The sequence below is a fragment of the Epinephelus moara genome, chromosome 10, assembly GCF_006386435.1.
Source record: "Epinephelus moara isolate mb chromosome 10, YSFRI_EMoa_1.0, whole genome shotgun sequence".
Classification (NCBI taxonomy): Eukaryota; Metazoa; Chordata; class Actinopteri; order Perciformes; family Serranidae; genus Epinephelus; species Epinephelus moara.
The window spans coordinates 41,095,948-41,115,614 of record NC_065515.1 but is presented as its reverse complement, the minus strand read 5'-3'; the positions used below and the strand labels follow the sequence as shown (position 1 = coordinate 41,115,614).

The window sequence follows — 19,667 nt, the reverse complement described above, 5'->3', positions numbered from 1 at the left end:
TTAAATAATAGTGAAAATAGGGTTCATTTGTGATTATCTTGCTGAACAATATGTGTAAGTATTGCAAACATTTATTTGCCACAGAGCTTATTTCCTGCAATAATCCAAAATCCAATGGAAAAATCCTGTTGGCTATTTGACGAGGGAACCAATACTAACTTCTCCATCAGCCTACAGAAAAATGTTGTCTCTGGAGAACTTTATTGGTACTACTGATTACATTTTTAAACAATACCCAGCCCTAATAATGAGATACTGCATTGTCTAACTTGTCAGTAGTTTGTATATATTTTGATTCAATACACAGTGTTGATTGGAATTAAAAGAATAGTTGTCAGTCTTGGGAATTATTATTATTATTTTTTTTTAAGATATTTTTAGGGGATTTTTGCCTTTAATTGATAGGAAGGCTCAGGTTGAGGGGGGAGAGGGGATGACATGCAGCAAGGGGCCTGAGGTTGGAATCGAACCTGGGCCGCTGCGGCAACAGCCTTGTACATGGGGCAACTGCTCTATCCACTAAGCCACCGACACCCCAGTCTTGGGAATTTTATTGCCTCTCTTGACTTGCATTACAGTTGAAGATGAGTGATAGCAATCTCATGTCTGTCCATTTAGTATGGAGCTGGAGCCAGGAGGTAGCTCACTTAGCTTTGCACAAAGCCTTGAAGCAGGGGGAAACAGCTGCCATGCTCTGTCCAAAGTTTAAAAGGTATTCCAACCCTTCTAAAACTCACCAGTGAACACTCTGGAATATATCTTTTTATTACACGGCTCTATTAAATGCTGTATTCTGATTGGTCAGTCGCGGCATTCAGAGGTCTGATATTACTGTGTAATGACCGTTGCTATGTAGCCCAGCGTTGCTAGGGATGCTGCCCTGACAACAGTTACTTTTTATCGGGCTAACATAGCCGTTACCACTTCAAAATAATAATTTACAAGATACAAAGATGGAGTATTTTCATGATATTTCATGATTTTTTCATTTTCTCTTGATTCCCTGTAGCTATTGTAGCGCAGATTCAGCCGTTGCCAGCAGTTTTTTTCCTCTCCTCCCGATTTAATTTATAAATCAATAAATCAATAAATATATATTGTATCGTATAATTAATCAATATTCTGTCTCAAATTATTTATTTAACTGATAATTAGCCGTGTAATAAGCAGGATAATATATAATGATCCCGCTGCGCGTCGGGGTTCTATTCCCCTGTTGGGAGTTATTTTCCCAGTATTCACCGGCTCATTATACATTATCCCTTACGTATTTCTCAAATAGATTTCTTAAATATCTCACTGAACTTTGGTCAGGGCAAGGTTAGCTCTGCTGCCCTGCTTCCAGTCTTTATGCTAAGCTAAGCCACTGTGATTGCCTTCTGGCTCTAGCTCCATACTTAATGGACACAAGGAAGGTATTAATCTTTTCCCGTAAGTCTTGGAAAGAAAGTGGACTACAGAATAAATATGAATCAGGTCAAGGCAGTAATTTCCACTTGAGAACCAGACAAATCTATGACCTCATTTGTTATGTGCTCTGGCAAATTTATCTGATTCCCCTTTGCTTTGGACAGATTTCCAGCAGCCTGTGACTAGCAGGCTTATTATAAGGGTTCATCTAGTATGGGGCATGTTTGAAACAAAGACTATAAAGAGGAGAACCATTGAAGCTTTTCCAAAAACAACCAAGATGACTGCGCCTACTGTTGCAGTGGCAACAATGTAACATTTTGCTAACTGCTAACTGTTACCAGAAACTTCAGGTTCACAGCAAAAGCACCAATAGTTCAGCTTTATTCATTGAATTGTAACAATGCTTTATTTAACTTTATCTTTACATTATCTAATTTAATTAACTTTATTGTGATATTATTTGAAAGCCATATAGCCGAGCCCTAGGTATAATAGAACATTATCACACTATCTATCATAAAGTAACAGTTATCTATAAAGGTAAAAGGATTTAAAGTAGAGTTAGTGCTTAATTAGCCGGAGGTTAAGAGGTTTACATAATATACTAGCATTACTATGGACATCACAGTTTTTGGCATCTCACACATACTCAGTAAAGAATAAAGTCACTCCTGCTTCTCCCATGTAGGACCTCTCTCTTGTGAAAATTAATTCTCTTCTCCTCTTCTCTCCCTTCTACGTCTTCTCTCCTCTTCTTTTCTCTTCCCTCCTCATCCAAATCAGTGTGCTGTGCAGCAGCTTCTTTTGGCCTGACTTCTAAATGATTGTTTTACACAAAAAGCAGCAGCTAAGTAGAATAAAAGTGTCACCCAAATGAAGTTGATACATCTTGATAAGAGCTCTATTGAGTCATTATGAAATAGGCCTGAGTGACGCTTTAGCTGTTACATCAACTACACATAGAAATGTGGATCAACACACACATGCACACACTTTTTAAATGAATCTCAAGCACTGAGCTGTGGAATTGTGTTGGGAGGTAGATTATTCACGGAGAATCGACTACAATTTCACGGTTTTCTGAAAATAATTAGCGTGACATTTATTCAGGCTTTATAATTGGTTAAGACTCCAGACCCTCACCTCTAATAAAGTTGTCATTGAACCTTTAATGCTGCTGGCTCCCATGACAGCAGGGGTATATTGCAGCCTGGTGCAGGGTGGTCAAATCATTCGAAAGAGGATAATGCAGTCAGGTTTATGGTGCTTGTGTGAGTGTGTGTATGTGTGTGTGGTGAGTAGTTAAATAAAATATGGTCAATTGTTCGTCTCAGGCCTAATGAAACCTGCCCATCGTGAGATGAGGACACAATTTCTTAAAGATTTTTGAAGAACCTATGCTGATGTTTCAGTCCATCTAGAAAGCATTAGGTGGCATACAGGATTTTCACTTAGACGTCATTAGAACCAATCATCCTGTCTTCCTCAACCCTCCTCCTTGCCCCTTTTCTCCTCTTTATCCTCTTTGTACAATTTTGTGTCTTGTTATCTTGTTCGGAAGGGGTTTGCTGAGTTCTCACATATCTATTTGTCCATTAGGAAATCAGACGACAGTGTGTTTTTATGCCTCCACGCTAGTGATGGCCGTGGATGGGGGTATAATGTTTTCGGGTTGTTCATACATCTGTCCCTCTGTCTGTCCATACATCAATACATACATACATCTTAGTCTCGTGAATGTGATATCTCAAGAACACTTCAAAGGAATTTCTTTCAATTTGGCACGTATGTCCACTTGGATTTAACACTGAACTGATTAGAACTTGTTGGTCAAAGGTCAAGGTCACTGTGACCTAGGGCTGCTTGATGATGGCAGAAATAATAATCACTACTATTTTGATTGATATTGACATCAATCACAATTACTCATTGGCTTCGAGAACATCATGCATTTATTGAACATAAACTCTGATGTTTCTTTTTAACACTGGATGTCGTTAAAATTGAAATACAATCAAACTGAAAAACAATGAAATGAATGAGAATAAATAAATAAAAGCAACAGACTGTGATGCAGTGGCAGCAGTAGAGGGGTCTTTTTATGCTATTTGTCCTTTTATAACTTGGTCATACATCACTTTTTGAGTGGACTTACAGTGCTGAAACAAATCGGTTACTTTGCCTTCTTAGAAATTCTTAAAAATCTCCTTAGAAATTCTACCAACAAAGTTTCAAAACAACTGGAGAGGCAAGCATCGTGACTGGCTGTTTTCAACTAACACTGAAACTTCTGTTTGGACTTTGGGGGGAGGGGCCGAGCACATCTGCTGGGAAGGGGTGCACTTGATGTATAAAATAAAAGACAATTTGGAGTGCAACATGAGTGGTCCGCAGAGGTATGCAACTGCAAATTTATTTCTAGGTCTAGTTGTTGCTCTAAAACACAAAGGTTGCTCTTATTTTGGTCTGTTTTCTGGGCCCTCTCTTTTTGACCATTTATCTTTCTGAATGTTACACAGGTCCCTGACTTCACTGTGGTGGTTAAGTGGTTTTACCAAATCTTACAGTGTGAAAATTGTCCTTTGCAATGCAGATCTTTATTAGTAAAGTAAAACAACTTTTTCAGATATACTGTCTTTCCTGATATGTGCTAGAGAAAACGAGAAAACAACTGAGAGTAACTGACGACTCTGTAATGAGTCCTTTTCAACAATTAATCATCTAACATCCTCATTCACTGTTTGCTTTAGAAGAAAAAGCTAAATGTCTCTTTGATATTGCTGTTTGTGCTGCTGTTGAGGGTTTAATTATCTGTGTACATGACAAATACCCTCATCACCTTGACAGAATGCTTTGTGTTTGCATTGATACAACAGACCTGTGTGTGTGTGTGTGTGTGTGTGTGTGTCTCAGGTGGCTGTGACATTTGCCGTAGGTTCAGAGGTTGGCCTTCAGAGCAGCAGTGACTTCAGTCAGATGGGGAAACCTTTCCTAATGGGCACAGTGGCTCTGGGTGAGAATCAACAAAATGTCTCACTTTCTTTTTTTCTGTCTGTCTTCATCTTTTTACTTTTTTTTTCCAGTGAATGCTTCTTCCTTCTTTTACCATCCTTTTTTTCTTTCCGTCTAAGAAAACGGAAGGCCCCTGATGGACCTACTCCCAGTGCACCAGCCACAAATAGAGTTTTCAGATTTGAAAAACTAACTTCTTGTACCATGTTTACAACAAAGTGGCCAAAATGTAGTGCTTAGAAAAGAAAAGATAAAGAGTAGCACATTTATTCAATGTTAAAAAAAAAAAAGAAGCCACAAGAAATTGAAAAAAATCAGAAGTCTCATATATAAAGCAGTGTGTAGGATCTGTACTAAAAGTGTATGTGTGGACAGAAGCAGAAAATGGAGCGCACCAAAAAATATTCTGATTGATAAACCTGTCCATACACCTGACAGTTTGCAATTTTCTTTTATGAATCTGAAATCAACTTGGAATTTGCCGCACGTGGATCGGCCCTGTAGATGCCAACATTCAACCATAAATGGTCAATGCAAAGCACCTCATGAAGGGTAATGTATAGAAATGAGCTTGCTGATTAATGTGTCTTTACAGGTGATTCACGGCAACAACTGAGTTTCACCACAGTGTTTATATATTTACAGCATTTAAACTGCTGTTGTTGGAAGTATCTGATATGAAATAGCAAGCTTTATACCTGCCACCATTTTAGTGATATATCAAACAATTCTTCCAGTAGAGTTGAAATTCATTTGGAAAGTATGGCTAAAATATGTTAGACTGCTGCCCCCATCCTCAGCTGCCAGACTCCATTGACAGAAACCGTAATTTCACTTTGCAGAGCAAGGAGAGTTGCTGTTCTACCACTGGTTAGTTAGTTTGTGCTATTAAGTGACTTTTGGAATTGAACTAACTTGGCATCCACAGTACATTGCTAAGCTTCTGCGCTCCTGTACTTATGTGTACTTCACCACACTGGGAGAATGTCAACCACCATACAAGTGTAGATAATACACTAACTGTGGATCTATAAATGTTTTAGAGTAGTATAAAAATTGGTTGAAATAGACAGTGTAAATGCAATATTGTACTGAAACTCAATGTGTGTCCACCTGCACCTAGCACCCTCTTTCACCTCCACATATACATGATACAGTCACAGTCAGTGGAGCTGTCAGCGAACGGCATGTGTGTGTGTGTGGGGGAGGGGGTTGAGGGAGAGGAGGGCATTGCCACTGTAACCTATGTTAGTGCTTTTTGCAAACGGCTGTGTGGGAGTTTCCATTTGAAAATTCTGCAAAAAGAATGCAGATGGAGTCGGCCTTTAACAGAGATTAAAAGTGCCTTGTGGAGTTTTTGATCTCTATTAGCACTATGGAGCTGTTCTGTGTGCAGGTCCCTGTACTTCTGGTCTGTGTGTGTGTGTGTGTGTGTGTGTGTTTGCTGTCCACACCACCAGCATGTACTTTGACTTCCTAAAGTCTCTGCAACACATCAGTTGTGGCAGGTTCTCACTGTGTTTCATTAGGGTTTGTGTTTCTGTGACAGCTCTGACTCTACTTCCCACTAGCTTTCATTACTTAGAGCCATTTGAACATGCAAACTGCCATAATAATAAACAACCATAATGGCTGCTTTACAGTTTGTCATTGCCAGTTGTGGGAACAGTTTATAGAACAAGTTTTTAAAAAATTAAGATAAAAAAAGAGGATCAGGTTTACTTGAGAACTGTATTCTCTTTAGGGTTTAAAGACCTCTGAAACAACATTCAAGCTATGATGGGATTCGGTGAAACTCAGACTAATACAATGCCCACAGGTTGGTTTGCTGCTCCCTAAAGTAAAGAAATAGTCAAGAAATCTGTGGGATTAACCCGCTGTTTTGTTTTCGTCCCAACAGGAGGGATTGTAAACGTGATGCCTCTGCTCTTCTCACAGATCTCACACAACAGAACACAGGTAGGTATATCTAGTCCTCTCCTATGTCCTCAACTGACTCCTCATTTGTACACTTGATGTACTGAATTCAAAAATGGCTTATGAGGCACTGTATTGTTCATCTTTCGTAATGGTACACTGAGAGAGTAGACTGTAACGTGGGAAGCAGTGAAAGGCTGTGGTGACCCTGTAACAGACTGGCCAGTGTGGTCATAGGTTGAGCAGGTCCAGTAAATCAGCTCAGTGGACAGCTCCTAGTGTTCATTTGTACATTTTGTGGGTACATTCCCTCGACAGCTATTATTTGAAAATATTAAGTATAGGTCTGAAATTGTACCTTGTTCAGTGCTTGGCACCACACACTTTTAAAGGGACTCCCCCAGATCAAAAATATACAGTTTTCTTAATACCTGTAGTGCTGTTTATCAATCTAGATGGTTTTGGTGTGAGTTGCAGAGTGTTGAGATATCTGCAGTAGAGATGTCTGCCTTCTCTCCAGTATAATGAAACTAGATGGCACTCGGCTTATGATGCTCAAAGCACCTAAGAAAAAGTACGTTTGAAAAACTTAACAGCATTATCTGTTTCCAGAAATCATGACCTGGTTACTTAGGATAATCCACAGAGTTTGTTGTGCAGTTTCATATAGGAACTATTTTCTTTCTACCAACTACACCTGTCAACCATATCACAGCGCAGAAAGAAGCGCGCATCTGCTCATGGACAGGGGCTCATACCTGTGACAGCACGAGATGTAAACCTCAATGGCATCATTCTCGGTTAGTCTTTATTGGTCAGGTGAGAGGTGTTGCTGGTTAGGGCACAGCTCTTTCCTTAAGCATGTGGTCTAGTTTTTTGTTGGACAGGCTCACGTCTTTGAATAATACACGTAAAATCATATATTTATACATATATTTATTTATCCAAATGAAGCATATTACAGGAACAAAGTATCAATATGCATTAAAAGACAAAAATGGAGGCATGAACTAAAAAAAATAACTAAACAGGATTGAAAGCATTTTAAAGGGGCATTCAGTTACACATTACAGTCACACTTATGAATTACACCGATCAGCCAAAACATTAAAGCCACTGACCGGTGACGTGAACAACATTGATCATTTTGTTACAATGCAATGTTCTGTTGAGAAACCTTGGGTCCTGACATTCATGTGGTTGCCACCAGACAAGCTCCACCCACCTAAACACCAGTGTAGACCAGGCAGCCCCCCTTATGGCAGCGGCACTCCCCAGTAGCATTGGCCCCCCAGCAGGACAATGCACCATGCCACACCACAAAAACTGCTCAGGAGTGGCCTGAGGAAACTCAATGCATTGACCTGGCCTCCAAATTTCCCAAATCCCAGTCTGATCAAACATCTATTGTTACCCCACCTCACAACCCACAAGACCCAAAAGATCTGAAGCCAACGCGTTGGTGCCAGACATTATAGGACAAGGAGGACCCACCGTGGATCGATGGTACCTCCTGGGTACCAGCACGTCACTCAAATGTTCAATCAGATTGGGATCTGGGGTATTTGAAGGCCAGGTCAACACCTTTTTACCGTCCCTGAGCAGTTTTTGTGGTGTGGCATGGTGTATTGTCCTTAATGTTTTCGCTGATCAGTCTAAGTCCTAACTACAAGAAACAATAAACAAAACAACACAACATCTGGTTACTGAAGAAAAGCATAATCGAAGATGCTTCTACAAAAAACTCGTACAGTAGACACAACTAGGCCATGTCTGATTTACATTCCAGTTTTAACACTGACACAAAGTTTTCCATTCCATCTGCTACTGTTATGTGAATATTAAGAGCTGGGTGCATCAAGATACTGGAGGGAGATGGTGGCACTAATTGTTCAATTGGGTGTCATTGCAAACCGTTGCAGAAGAAGAGGTTATAAAAAGATGACCTAATTGCTGGAAAACCATGTGAAAAAGATGTTTCTTGTACACAACATATGTCTTGATTTATTTGCAACGTCTGTTTCCATTGCACTTTTTTTAATATATATATATTTTTTTTACTTGTTTGGTCCACCAACTTTTCCACTTCAGCCAAGTTAAAAGGCTTTTTTTTTTTTTTTTTTTTCTTTTCAAATTTCCAATCCACAATTTCCCATCAGGTTCTTTTTGGTACATGTTGAATATGCAGATAAAAACAGTTGTATGTCTCAAAGCAAAAAGTACCCTTTATATGTCTTCCTGCCCCATTGTCATTGGCTGCGACCCTGCCTTTCTGCTACAGCAATTTCTCAATGTCTTTGTTACAATAACATACTCTGCTTCATAAAAATAACCCAAACCTGACATGGCTAAACCACTACAAAGTGTATCATCATCCCTGACATGATTTGTATGTTTGAGGTCATTGCTTTTGAAGATGGATCAATTGCATTAAACAGATATTTTAAATAAAACACACAAAGCATACAAGACAAGGTTAGAATCATCAACTGTAGTGGCTGAAAGTGTATCACTGTCACTGTCACTGTCACTGACATGCCTTAAAGAGTTCTCTGCAGCATTTAAGTGAAAAAATGACTGGATGTAAATGGAGTGGGCAGCAAATAAAATTTGCATTTTATGTATGGTTAAGCCTGGCTGATATTTCAATATTATTGTTTAAAGTGTTTAACTGATATTGTATCATTTGGTTATAATCGTACTGTGTTATTGTAAAATTCTGTTGTAACTCTGCTTTGGTCAACATGTGCTGCATTACTTTTTTTATGTCCAGATCCTGTGGTTTCGGAGAGCAGTGCTTGGAGGTCTGACAACCTGCACTGTGCTCAACATCCTCTGGTAAGCACATTCTTCTCCACACTCTTCTCTTCTGGTCCTGCTTTTTAATTGCCTGGGTCCAGACCTTTGAATCTGCCCATGCTACGAAGTTTGATTGAACTGATTCGTCTGGCATCATGACATGAAACAGTTTCTCGATTAAAATAAAAAAAACAACCGATGAGCACTGTGGTGGGACTCAATTTGCCAATCAGAGTCATGGTTAACCTATTTTCAGGCATTGTTAAGTGGTGCCCCAGAACCAATGAGGAGTAATAACAGTAGGCAGCTTTGGCTTTGCCATTGAGGCTGTCCTAAATCGACATGGGTTTTCAATATCACCTGACATCATAGCTTTAGTTTTGTTTATGTTTTGCTACAGTGTGGACTTAAAATGACGTTAGATTGGGAAATTGGTCGGCTCCATTTCAGTGCACTGGTGCTCCACTTAAGGTGTAACAGCGAGGGCCTGGAAAACTGTGACCAAACACACATCAATGTCAGCCTGCAGGGCAAAAGCCATGGTAGCTTTCCTAGTTGACAAATAAATGCTTGCATGGACAGTGACACTCACAATGTGATTTTATTTAAGCCTGAATGACATTCATTAGTTCTCTGTCTCACCAGTTTCCCTTGACTTGTTTGTGTTTTTATGAACCATGTAGTCATGATGACCTATATGCCGCTCTTGCCACTGAAGTTTAGTGGTGGATTTGATGTGTCTGCCAGCTGAGACAACTGTCAAATGATGTGCAGACTCCACCTATTCCATGCAGGCATTTGCTGGCGTTCTAATGATGCAGATCCATGCAGGTGGATACACTGGTCACTAGTGATTGGTTGGGGAAAATTGAGTTCCCCTCCCCAACAGAAATCAGTTCGATTGAACACGTCAGACCGAAGATAGAAACAGACTGAAACAAGTTGACAATTTTGTTTGATGTCAGGGAAGCTCTTTAAAGGTTTAGTAAGTAATTCTGGAAAATATCATTGACTGTTGAGTCTCATATCCAAGTTTCTAAATACTGATGAACTTGGGTTGGTATTCTAACCAAACCAGCCCAAAGCATCAGTGTTTGACGGCCTGAATGACACTCAACAATCAACTATATTTCTCCAGAATTACGTCCTGCACCTTCTGTATAAATAAAAATGGAAAAAAGATTATGACAAAGCAAATTTAAGCCAAAACACATAGAAAACATTATTTTATACAAAGTGCTATTTACCAGTTTTCTAAATTTACTCTTGTACCAAGGCAGAAACTTTCCCCCCAAGGAGAGCATATGTTTTATTGTCTCCCAGGAGAGAGCACCACAGGACGCTGAGCTGTTTCTGTGAATAACTGCCACAACCTCTCCATAGGCAGAGGGTCAGGGATTATGGAGGCAGGAAATTCAAGGGGATGGCTTTGTTTTAGGCAAAGAAAGGAGGTCTGGATTGTCTAATGTGTTAAAATCCTTGCCAGGAAAAAGATTTGTCATACTTGTGGCAATAGGTGGTTTGTTAAAATAGTAAGGTTTTGCTGGATGATTCTAGAAGTAATAAGAAACTTGTGCGATACAGCAACAATAGGGTTTTGTAAGAAATGTCCATACAAGTTGAAAGTAGAGATGACAGCAGTGGAGGATAGCAGATGTAAGATTGCTTGGTTGGGATGAATGCTGAAGCCTGTCATGCCTAGAAAGTTTTATTGGGTTCAAAAGGACCCTTTTAAACCAATAACATACAGAAAATTCAGCTATTATAAGCTGATTTGTGATCGACCATGACTGACATTGAGCACTGTTGTCAGATGATCACATGTGCCCACACTGCAGGAGACAGAGAGACAGAGACCGTCAGCACTGGTTGAAAAGGCAGGATTCTCTGAGACCTTCAGCAGACATTTAAGGAGAGCAGTTAAAGCATCACCCAGGATGGGAGAGCAAATATGGTCCAGAGAGAGGCAATCTTGTATTACAACCATCAGCAGTGAACTCCAGATGCACCTGAGAGCACAGACCATCCACAATGTCCGTAAACTAAAGAGTCTAAGATGCATGTGGAGAGAACATTTAACATGCTATATTCTACCGTTAACATAGAAACCAGCCTCAGGGACGTTGAGGTTCAGAGTCAGACTGCACTTTTTTGCAGTGGAAATTAAACTCCACTCTCCTCATTAAATATAGATAGCAATCCAAGACAGTGGCCATATGAACATAACAAAGGTGTGATGTAGTCTGCCACAATGAGGCTTATATTTTCTGCCTTGTTTGTAAGTGTATGTTTTTTGTATTTACAGTGGCATGCAAAGGTTTGGATACCCATGTTCAAAATTTTGTTTACTGTGAATTAGGCTTGGGCGGTATCTAATTTTCCACCCTGTGTTTAACAGTTGGACAGGTGTTCTTTTCATGAAATTTTGCACCCTTTTTTCTCAAACATATCCTTGCTCATTGCATCCAAAAAGTTCTGTTTTATCTTCATCTCTCCACTCCAGCACTAAATTTTGTGATGAGGACACAGGAAAGGTTTCCCTCTGATGACTTGCACACATGTCATGAATCCAACAATAATTTTGCATGCACAATTATTTTGTATGCAAAGAACATTTCTACGCAGATACTAGTGAATGAGGCCCAATGTTTTTGAAGTTTGATCCCAACTAGGCACTACAGTCAGGATACCTCAGCCTCTGCTATTTTTTTTTTTGATTGTGACCTTTTATATTTTTAATTTGTCTCTCACAAAGTCCCCAACTTTATGGCAGTGCAATTCTATATCATTGGACTATCACTTATGTCAAAATAATAATAGTGCAAATAATGGAACCCTTGCACAAACACAAACAGCAAGGATATCATGGACCAGCCTGCTTTCATTCCCAACTCATCAGGTACAGCTGCTTTGTCAGTGATTTTGGCTTCAGACACCATCATGAGAAGGCACCTTTTATGGTGATATGAGGGTACCAAGTGTGTCATATGTAGACACGAAAGTCCAGTCCACTGACAAAGCAATATTTGATGAGTTGGGATGAGAACGCATTGCATGGACCAGTAGGCCTACTCTCCTAACACAGTTCAACATGCTCATTTCTGTCCTACCTTCTTTGCTATGTTACATTACTTCTTGATTAACACATTTTACAACTTCTCTACCACCAAGAAACTGATTACACACACCAATGAATGTATTTTCAACCTTTTTATGTTTTAAGTGGATATTCTACATATCATCCCAACTCTTAGCAAGACTGACAAAACACTAAACCTTTTATATGATGCTATATCCATCAAATCCAATAATTCATGTCTTAGTTCAGAGCTTTCACCTCTCTAAATTCAGATTGTGCACCATGTTTTTCAGGCACATTTTAAAAACAAATGGGAAAAAAGCCAAAGACTTAAAATATAAAATGAACAGGTACTACATTTTAATCTCAAGAAAATACTCTGCTGCACTGCTGCATGAGATACACAGCCGTGACAAATTTCACCGAGCTATGCCCAACAATTGGCTGTATCTGACCTTTGATGTACTTTACTGATCAGCTTCTGGCAAAACAACTTACAGCAGCTCCACACAATAAGTCTCTCTCCTCTGGGATACTTCTCTGAGATTTATGAGCTTCAGGCTGCTTTTTTTTTTTTTTTTTTGTTTTGTGTCCAACCTACACACCAGATTCTGAGAGCAGTGTTCCGTGGCAAAGCAGTGCTCTATAATGGCAAGTTTTTTCACAGGGGAGCTCCATTTATCGATTCATGATAACATTTCAGAGTTATTTCAGTCGCTGTAAACAGGCTTTACTTTCTCTCTCCACATATACAGAGTTCTTAGGTCAATGCATGCACTGCAAAAACCTAAACTCTCCTTTTACTTTTAGTTCACTGAGTGCATGGTTAGATGAGCCTTCAACTAAGTGCTCTATTTCATATGGATCTAACAGGGCTGTGTGTTTAACTTTTCATTCATGTGGATTCACACGGAAGCTGGATGAAATGTGGTGTACACTGGATGGTGGGAAGGTCGGCCTTGTTTTCAGTGCTTTGTCACCCTCCATTTAGTATACTTCTTCTGCTTGGGGCCAGATCATGTTACGCCCAGATTTTGAGATTGGCCGACATGTTTGCACTGTCAGGTCCTCTTGGTGATCTGGCATAAGGTGCACTGAGTTGACTTGTATGTCATATATATGATCTGGATGGTTTTATTAACTGACATTATTTGACTAGAATTGTCTAGTCAGATTTGTGAAGTGTTCAGCTGTTTGGCAAGTGTTTGTCATGTTCTCACAATAAGTAATAATTTAAACTACAATTAACTGTCTGGTATCTTCAGCTGTCACTCAATAGGAAAAAAATCAGCCTTTTAAACTTGAAAGAAAAAATGATTTGACTTTTTAGCATGATAATTACTGATATCAGTTAATATGGAAATGTTAATCGTAAAAACATTTTTGGCCATATTGCCCAGCCCTATCTTTGTATATAATTACCATGAATGAAACTAGCCGCAACCAATTTTAGCTATGGCGTAACATAACAAATTTAGTCATTACTTCACCAGGCTTCCAGCACCAGGTACTCCAATAAATGAGCAAATAAATGTAATTGTGCCAGTGTGAGCGGGCACTGAGTGTATGTGTGACCTCTGTCTGCGTGACTGACAAGAAGATGTTTAGGAGAAGGACAAGGATGAAGTGAAATAGCTAAAAGAAATACCTCCTGGTGGCCTGGTTGTTGATGGTCTCCTTTGGTGTTTTGTTGGTGTCCACTTACAGTCCCTGAAGACCTTCACCATAGTGAAGCTGTAGCTTGTGTGTTGTGCGGCTGTGCAGTTCAGTAACTGGTTTGGGGCGAGTGCCACAGTTACAGAAAGAGTCCCAACTGTAGTCAGGCTGGACACAGGGAAGATTGACATTGTCACCCTCAATGTTTTGTGATAGGAAGGTGTTCCTTTGTTTCTGCTTCTTTGTCTGACGACCTCCAGCAGCTAAAGAGAAGTGAGCAATGCTGCATTTCCCCTTGGTTACAAATTCACTAGTTATCCATCCTTGACCAGCTGTTGTCAGCCAAGCAAACGTCAGCCTTCTACAGAAGCCAGGAAGGATCTTTCATCTTCCTGGAAAGACAAATTTCACCTGTTTAGTCCTCATGCATCCTCCCGGCAAAAATGCCCTTCCCACTGAGAAGATGAGGCTAGCTGCCATCCCATGCTGTCCCTCTAGGCAACACAGCAAGAGGGGCTGACATCACTTAGTTCAGTATGGCTGCTCCGCCTGTCTCACACCATGGTGAATCTGTCTGAGACAGACAGATCTGTCCTCTAAATTTGTCCTCTGGGGGCTCCAAAGAAAGACAGGCAGGCCAATCTGCATGATATACTGATAGCTCCCAACCAATGGATCCTTAGTGGAAGAGATCTCAGAGGTTGCCTCTTCATCAATCTTTATCTGATGGATGCATCAGGGAGTCTATTAAGGTCTATTTGGAACTGTGGTTCAAATGACTTTTAAGAGATGAGTTGTTCACTATCAGTTTACCCCTTGCCACTTTTTTGGAATCCCAATTACACATGTGCCTCTTCCTTAGTCTGTGCTTTGCACCTCTAGGAGCACAGTGCATGTGATTCTCAAGATCCTGGGAACAAAAGGACTTCGACCAAGGTGGTGCCATTTGCCTCAATGAGTTTGTAGAGTCTCATAGCTTCATTTGCATCAAAGATCAGCAAGTCCAGCTAAGTTCAAAGAGGCTATCACTGTGAGTGCAGGTTCATTTTTTGTAAAACAATAGTCAACAAGGCCCAAAACTACAGCATATCTTACAGTTCACACCTCTTTTGCACTGACCCATTCAATCAATCAATTTTATTTATAAAGCCCAATATCACAAATCACAATTTGCCTCACAGGGCTTTACAGCATACGACATCCCTCTGTCCTTAGGACCCTCACAGCGGATAAGGAAAAACCCTTTAATGGGGGAAAAAATGGTAGAAACCTCAGGAAGAGCAGCTGAGGAGGGATCCCTCTTCCAGGACGGACAGACATAGATGTCGTACAGAACAGATTAACATAAAAAATTTAGTGTTCCATATGACAAAATGAGACATAAAGAGAGACAGAGAGAGACAGAGAGAGATTCAGGACAGACAGTAATGACAGTAGCTTACAACAACATTAATAGTAATAATATTCTAATAATAATTACGGCCATTGTGGGACAATATGTTGTAAGTATATGTTAATATATGATAGAATATGTATGTGACAATAATCATGTATTAACAGTAGAAGTATGACTAATAATAACAGCAGCAGTAGGCGGCATCAGGCAGGACCACGGCAGCAGCACAACCACGTCACACGATCCAGGCGCAGCTGTGATACGAGGTAACCTGCCACATAGTGGAACACAAAGGCTCCGGAGAAAAAGCCGAGCTAGTGACATTCAGTAGAGCCGAGTTAGCAAAATGCAGTAACAGGACATGAATGTTAGCAAAGGAGAGAGAGGAGAGAGGTGCTCAGTGTATTATAGGAGGTCCCCCGGCAGACTAGGCCTATGTCAGCCTAACTAGAGGCTGGTCCAAGACAAGCCTGAGCCAGCCCTGACTATAGGCTTTATCAAAGAGGAAAGTCAGGAAGATAATTCCACAGAAGAGGATCCTGATAGCTGAAGGCTCTGGCTCCTGTTCTACTTTTGGAGACTTAAGAAACTGCAGTGTTCTGGTGGGATAATAGGGCACTATGAGCCATTCAAATGATCGATAGGCTCTACCTTGGCTGTAGAGTGTTGGGGTCGTTAAAAACCTATAGTAAGCTCTTACAGCCTTTTTAGAAAGCCTTGTGTGTAACCATCCCAGTTGCCAGGAAATATGTTGGCTTTGTGTGTTTCTGCAAACCATGGATATGTTATATTTTTATGTTATTATGTAGCAAATATGTTGAAAGTTAGTTTTTTTTAGCAACGCTGTGGTTAACCTGTATGTAGTTAGGTTTAGGCTTAAAATGCCCGGTTTTGGGAGCAAAATCCCTGCGGGGAAAGCAGCACTGTCTCTGTAAAAAACAACTGCTTTTAGTGGTTCTATGCCTCATCAGCATCAGGTATCTAAAAAACAGCCACGTTTGGTGTCTAAAAAGTCACAGGAGACACAGCGATGAGTCGCTAAATCACCTGATCACCCAATCCTCCTGAGACCCTGTGATCTCATATGAGGTCACTGCATTGTGGGTTTCCTGGACCTTCTACTTCAATCTGCTTAACCTAGGCCTGTTGTCCTCATTCGTGGATACTCTTTTTGTGCCATCTAGTGGTAGTAAGAGCACAATACACTAATTCATGTGAAAAACAAGGTCAGTCTGCAGCTGACCCTGACACAAAAATGGACAAGGTACAAAACCTGTTAAAATTCGGTTGGTTGGTTGAAACCTATTTATTTATGATTAAAAATGTGTAGTTTGATATGACAGAAATTTGACCAATTTTAGCAACAGTAACAAGCTAAGATAGCGGTAATGAGAGAGTACTTGTTTGAAGACATTGGGAATTTTATCACCATTGCCAAGTTTTTTCTCAGCTAGGAGAAATTAAAAATACATACCATACGAAAGTTCAGGTTCAGGAGGACATACTATGTTTCAAAACGTTGATATGATAAATATAAAACATGCAAATTTAATGTATTCGTGGCAGAAACATACTATGCTAACATTTTCTTCTGGTGACTGGACTGATGTAACACAACAATGAAATTGTATTTTAACTGTCTATTAACATCGGCAGAATCCATGAATTTTGCTACCATGCCACTTCACAAGGCTCAAAACCTCAATGAAATGGAATTAGTGTGCATTAGGGGTCATTATGTTTTAAATAAAGTATTTGTCGGGACATCAAATAGCATTTGAAAGGCCCCCTCCGCATCAGGTAGGCCAGCTTTATGAAGCAGCTAGCCAGGTATGCATACTTAAGAAAGTGGGCAGGATTTCAAAACCTTCACGCTCTCACTTCTATCTTTACAATTGCAACACCATGAAGCCCTCAAGGAGAGGCTGTCTTGAAGTGTGTGTTGTGTTGTTATCCCCATTTTAACATTTTTTATGCTTTCTGCATATCTTTATGACGGAAGGGTTTTTTTGCATCATCTTCTCCTCAGTAGTTCCTTGTGAGGTTTCTACCATTTTTCCCTGTTAAAGGTTTTTTTTTGGGTGGAGTTTTTCCTTATCTGCTGTGAGGGTCCAAGGAGGTGTCATGTGCTGTAAAGCCCTCTGAGGCAAAGTGTGAATAGTGATATTGGGCTTTATAAATAAAATGGAATTAAATTGAATCTTTTAGCAGAAACATTGTAACAGCTAAACACTGTTGCCCTCAGGTGCAACACATTCTACAAGCTAGTTACTTTCAAACACTGAACCAGGAAGTTAATGTAAAGCATTTGAGTTGTCATTATTTGTTCTTCAAAAGGCCTGTAGTCTGGCACAGTTTGTTACCATAAGTTGACTGAAATCATCATAGCTTACAGTGCACAGATGCAAATCCTCTCTCTCGCCTTGCTTTCTCTCACCTCTCTCTCTCTCTTATCACACTACTTCTTTTTGGGGTCCTGTTCCTGCTTGACGTCCTGGTAAGCAATTTCCTCTGCCTCCATTTTTTAGACCATAATTTTGATTGATAATTATCGTTGGGGACATAATTCTGTTCAGCCACCCAGCAGAGTGAAAGACTAGTAGAATAAAATAGAAATGGTGTGTTGTTGGGTGCATTCGAGCGTAGCCACAACAAATGAATGGATAAATCTCTCAGAGCTGCACTGTGCACTGCCGATTCAATGAGACCAACAGCCAGTGCCGCAGAGAGAGGAGAAAACTTACTTGTCCATGACTTGCTTTCTCTCTCTCTCTCTTCCCGCAGCCTAACTTTATGGCCTTTGGTTTCAAACAAAGAACTTGTGATTCATCCTCAGTTTCCCAGTCTCCTGCTTTTGTTTTTTAGAAAACCTTCAAAGACTAGCTGTACCCGAAAGGATTATCAGGCTGATTTCCACCAGACTTAAACACTTTGCGAATCCAAGGGGAAATCCCTATTGGGGGCCTTTTTGGGACTGCTGGTCAGACATGATTATCTCTCATAATACACATATCCTAACTGCAAATAATACCACACTTGATGTAGTAGTTGACAGTACAGTCTCAGTTATATTGTTATAGTCTGAGATACTTCATCCTTTGCATCATCTAGTGTGAACATCTTCAGATTAGATACCAACAACTACTGATGGTACTACTGATGATAACTGAATGATAAGATGGTAACTTTATTCTTGACTTTGGAAACAGTAAATGACAGAAAAATGACACCCACATATTGTCATTCAACAGTTTGTATGATTACGAAAATGCACATTTAACGGTTCATATGATAACTTACTAATTAGATTCGACAAATGGCGTCATCACATTACATACATAATGTAGAGCAGCTTATCCTCATAGAATGGTTCATATGATATCCCACAAACTAACGTACCACGAATGACATTACGTCCTTAACGTAAAGTTGCGCAATTAATGTAAAATTACTGAGGATTGGTTTAAATAAGTAAAGATACTGTGGTTAGGTTTAGGAAAAGAAACACAGTGAGGACTTACGTTGAAATGGTGTTCACTCAGAGTTCACACGGTTCTGAACACACGTCTCCTGGGGAAAGTCTGGCTGGCTCATCATTACATGGGGTACGTACAAATTTGGGTGCGTTACTTTTCATAGGAAGACATAAGTAAAGTTTATGAGAAGAGCTTGCGTAAACTTACTGTGGTTATTTTTAGGAAAAAAAAGATGGTGATGACGTACCAAGTTCACATGGTTTCATGTGTGACACGAACATCGGTCACCTGGGGAAAGTCCTGTTTTTGTTTGACCCATCCGACCCCTCAACGTGGCTCCTGACCAAGGATGGGTACCGAAACCCAATATGAAACGGATCCTGGGGGCAAATTATTAAAGACCATAGTTTTGATAAGGCCCAACATTAACGGTTCTATTGGTATTGGAGAAATTCATAAGATATATTTCTTGTTTATTTATGTTACATAAACGTTACCTTGTACAGTTATCTCAATAACTCACTTTCTAATTTGCAATAAGATTAATACATTAGTCACTGATGCATTTTTGCTATTCAACCCAGAGGAGAGCTCTCTGTGTCAGAACCTCACAGTCTGCTGTATGTGTGGGAGGTGGGGCCAGCTCTGCCACTCTGGGCTCCAGTTTCCCGGCGCGGCGCAGGGTGGCGAACCCCGCACAGAGCTAGTTTTGAGCAGTGCAACCCGAGGCGCACTCAGGGCCGTATTCACAAAAGGATTGCGTGGCTTTTGCGGCCGCTAAACCGGTAAAAATGGAGCAAACAGATACGGTCTAATTCACAAAGCACGCGCAGAGGGTGAAATGCTCCACTAACTGCGCTGCCAAGCAGATTGCATCTCGGTGCTTCGGTGTTATTTGCACGTATTTAAATGAGGTAAT

General features: G+C 40.2%; 1 protein-coding gene across 1 annotated transcript in view; it reads left to right on the top strand.

Moving 5' to 3' along the window:
- The window catches only part of LOC126396968 (uncharacterized), a 105,661-nt gene that overhangs the window by 74,536 nt on the left and 11,458 nt on the right, over positions 1–19,667 (top strand). Inside the window, exons 9-11 of the mRNA XM_050055378.1 lie at positions 4,327–4,426; positions 6,326–6,384; positions 9,116–9,180. Of these exons, the coding sequence (XP_049911335.1) occupies positions 4,327–4,426; positions 6,326–6,384; positions 9,116–9,180 (224 nt within the window). The remainder of the gene's footprint in view (positions 1–4,326; positions 4,427–6,325; positions 6,385–9,115; positions 9,181–19,667) is intronic.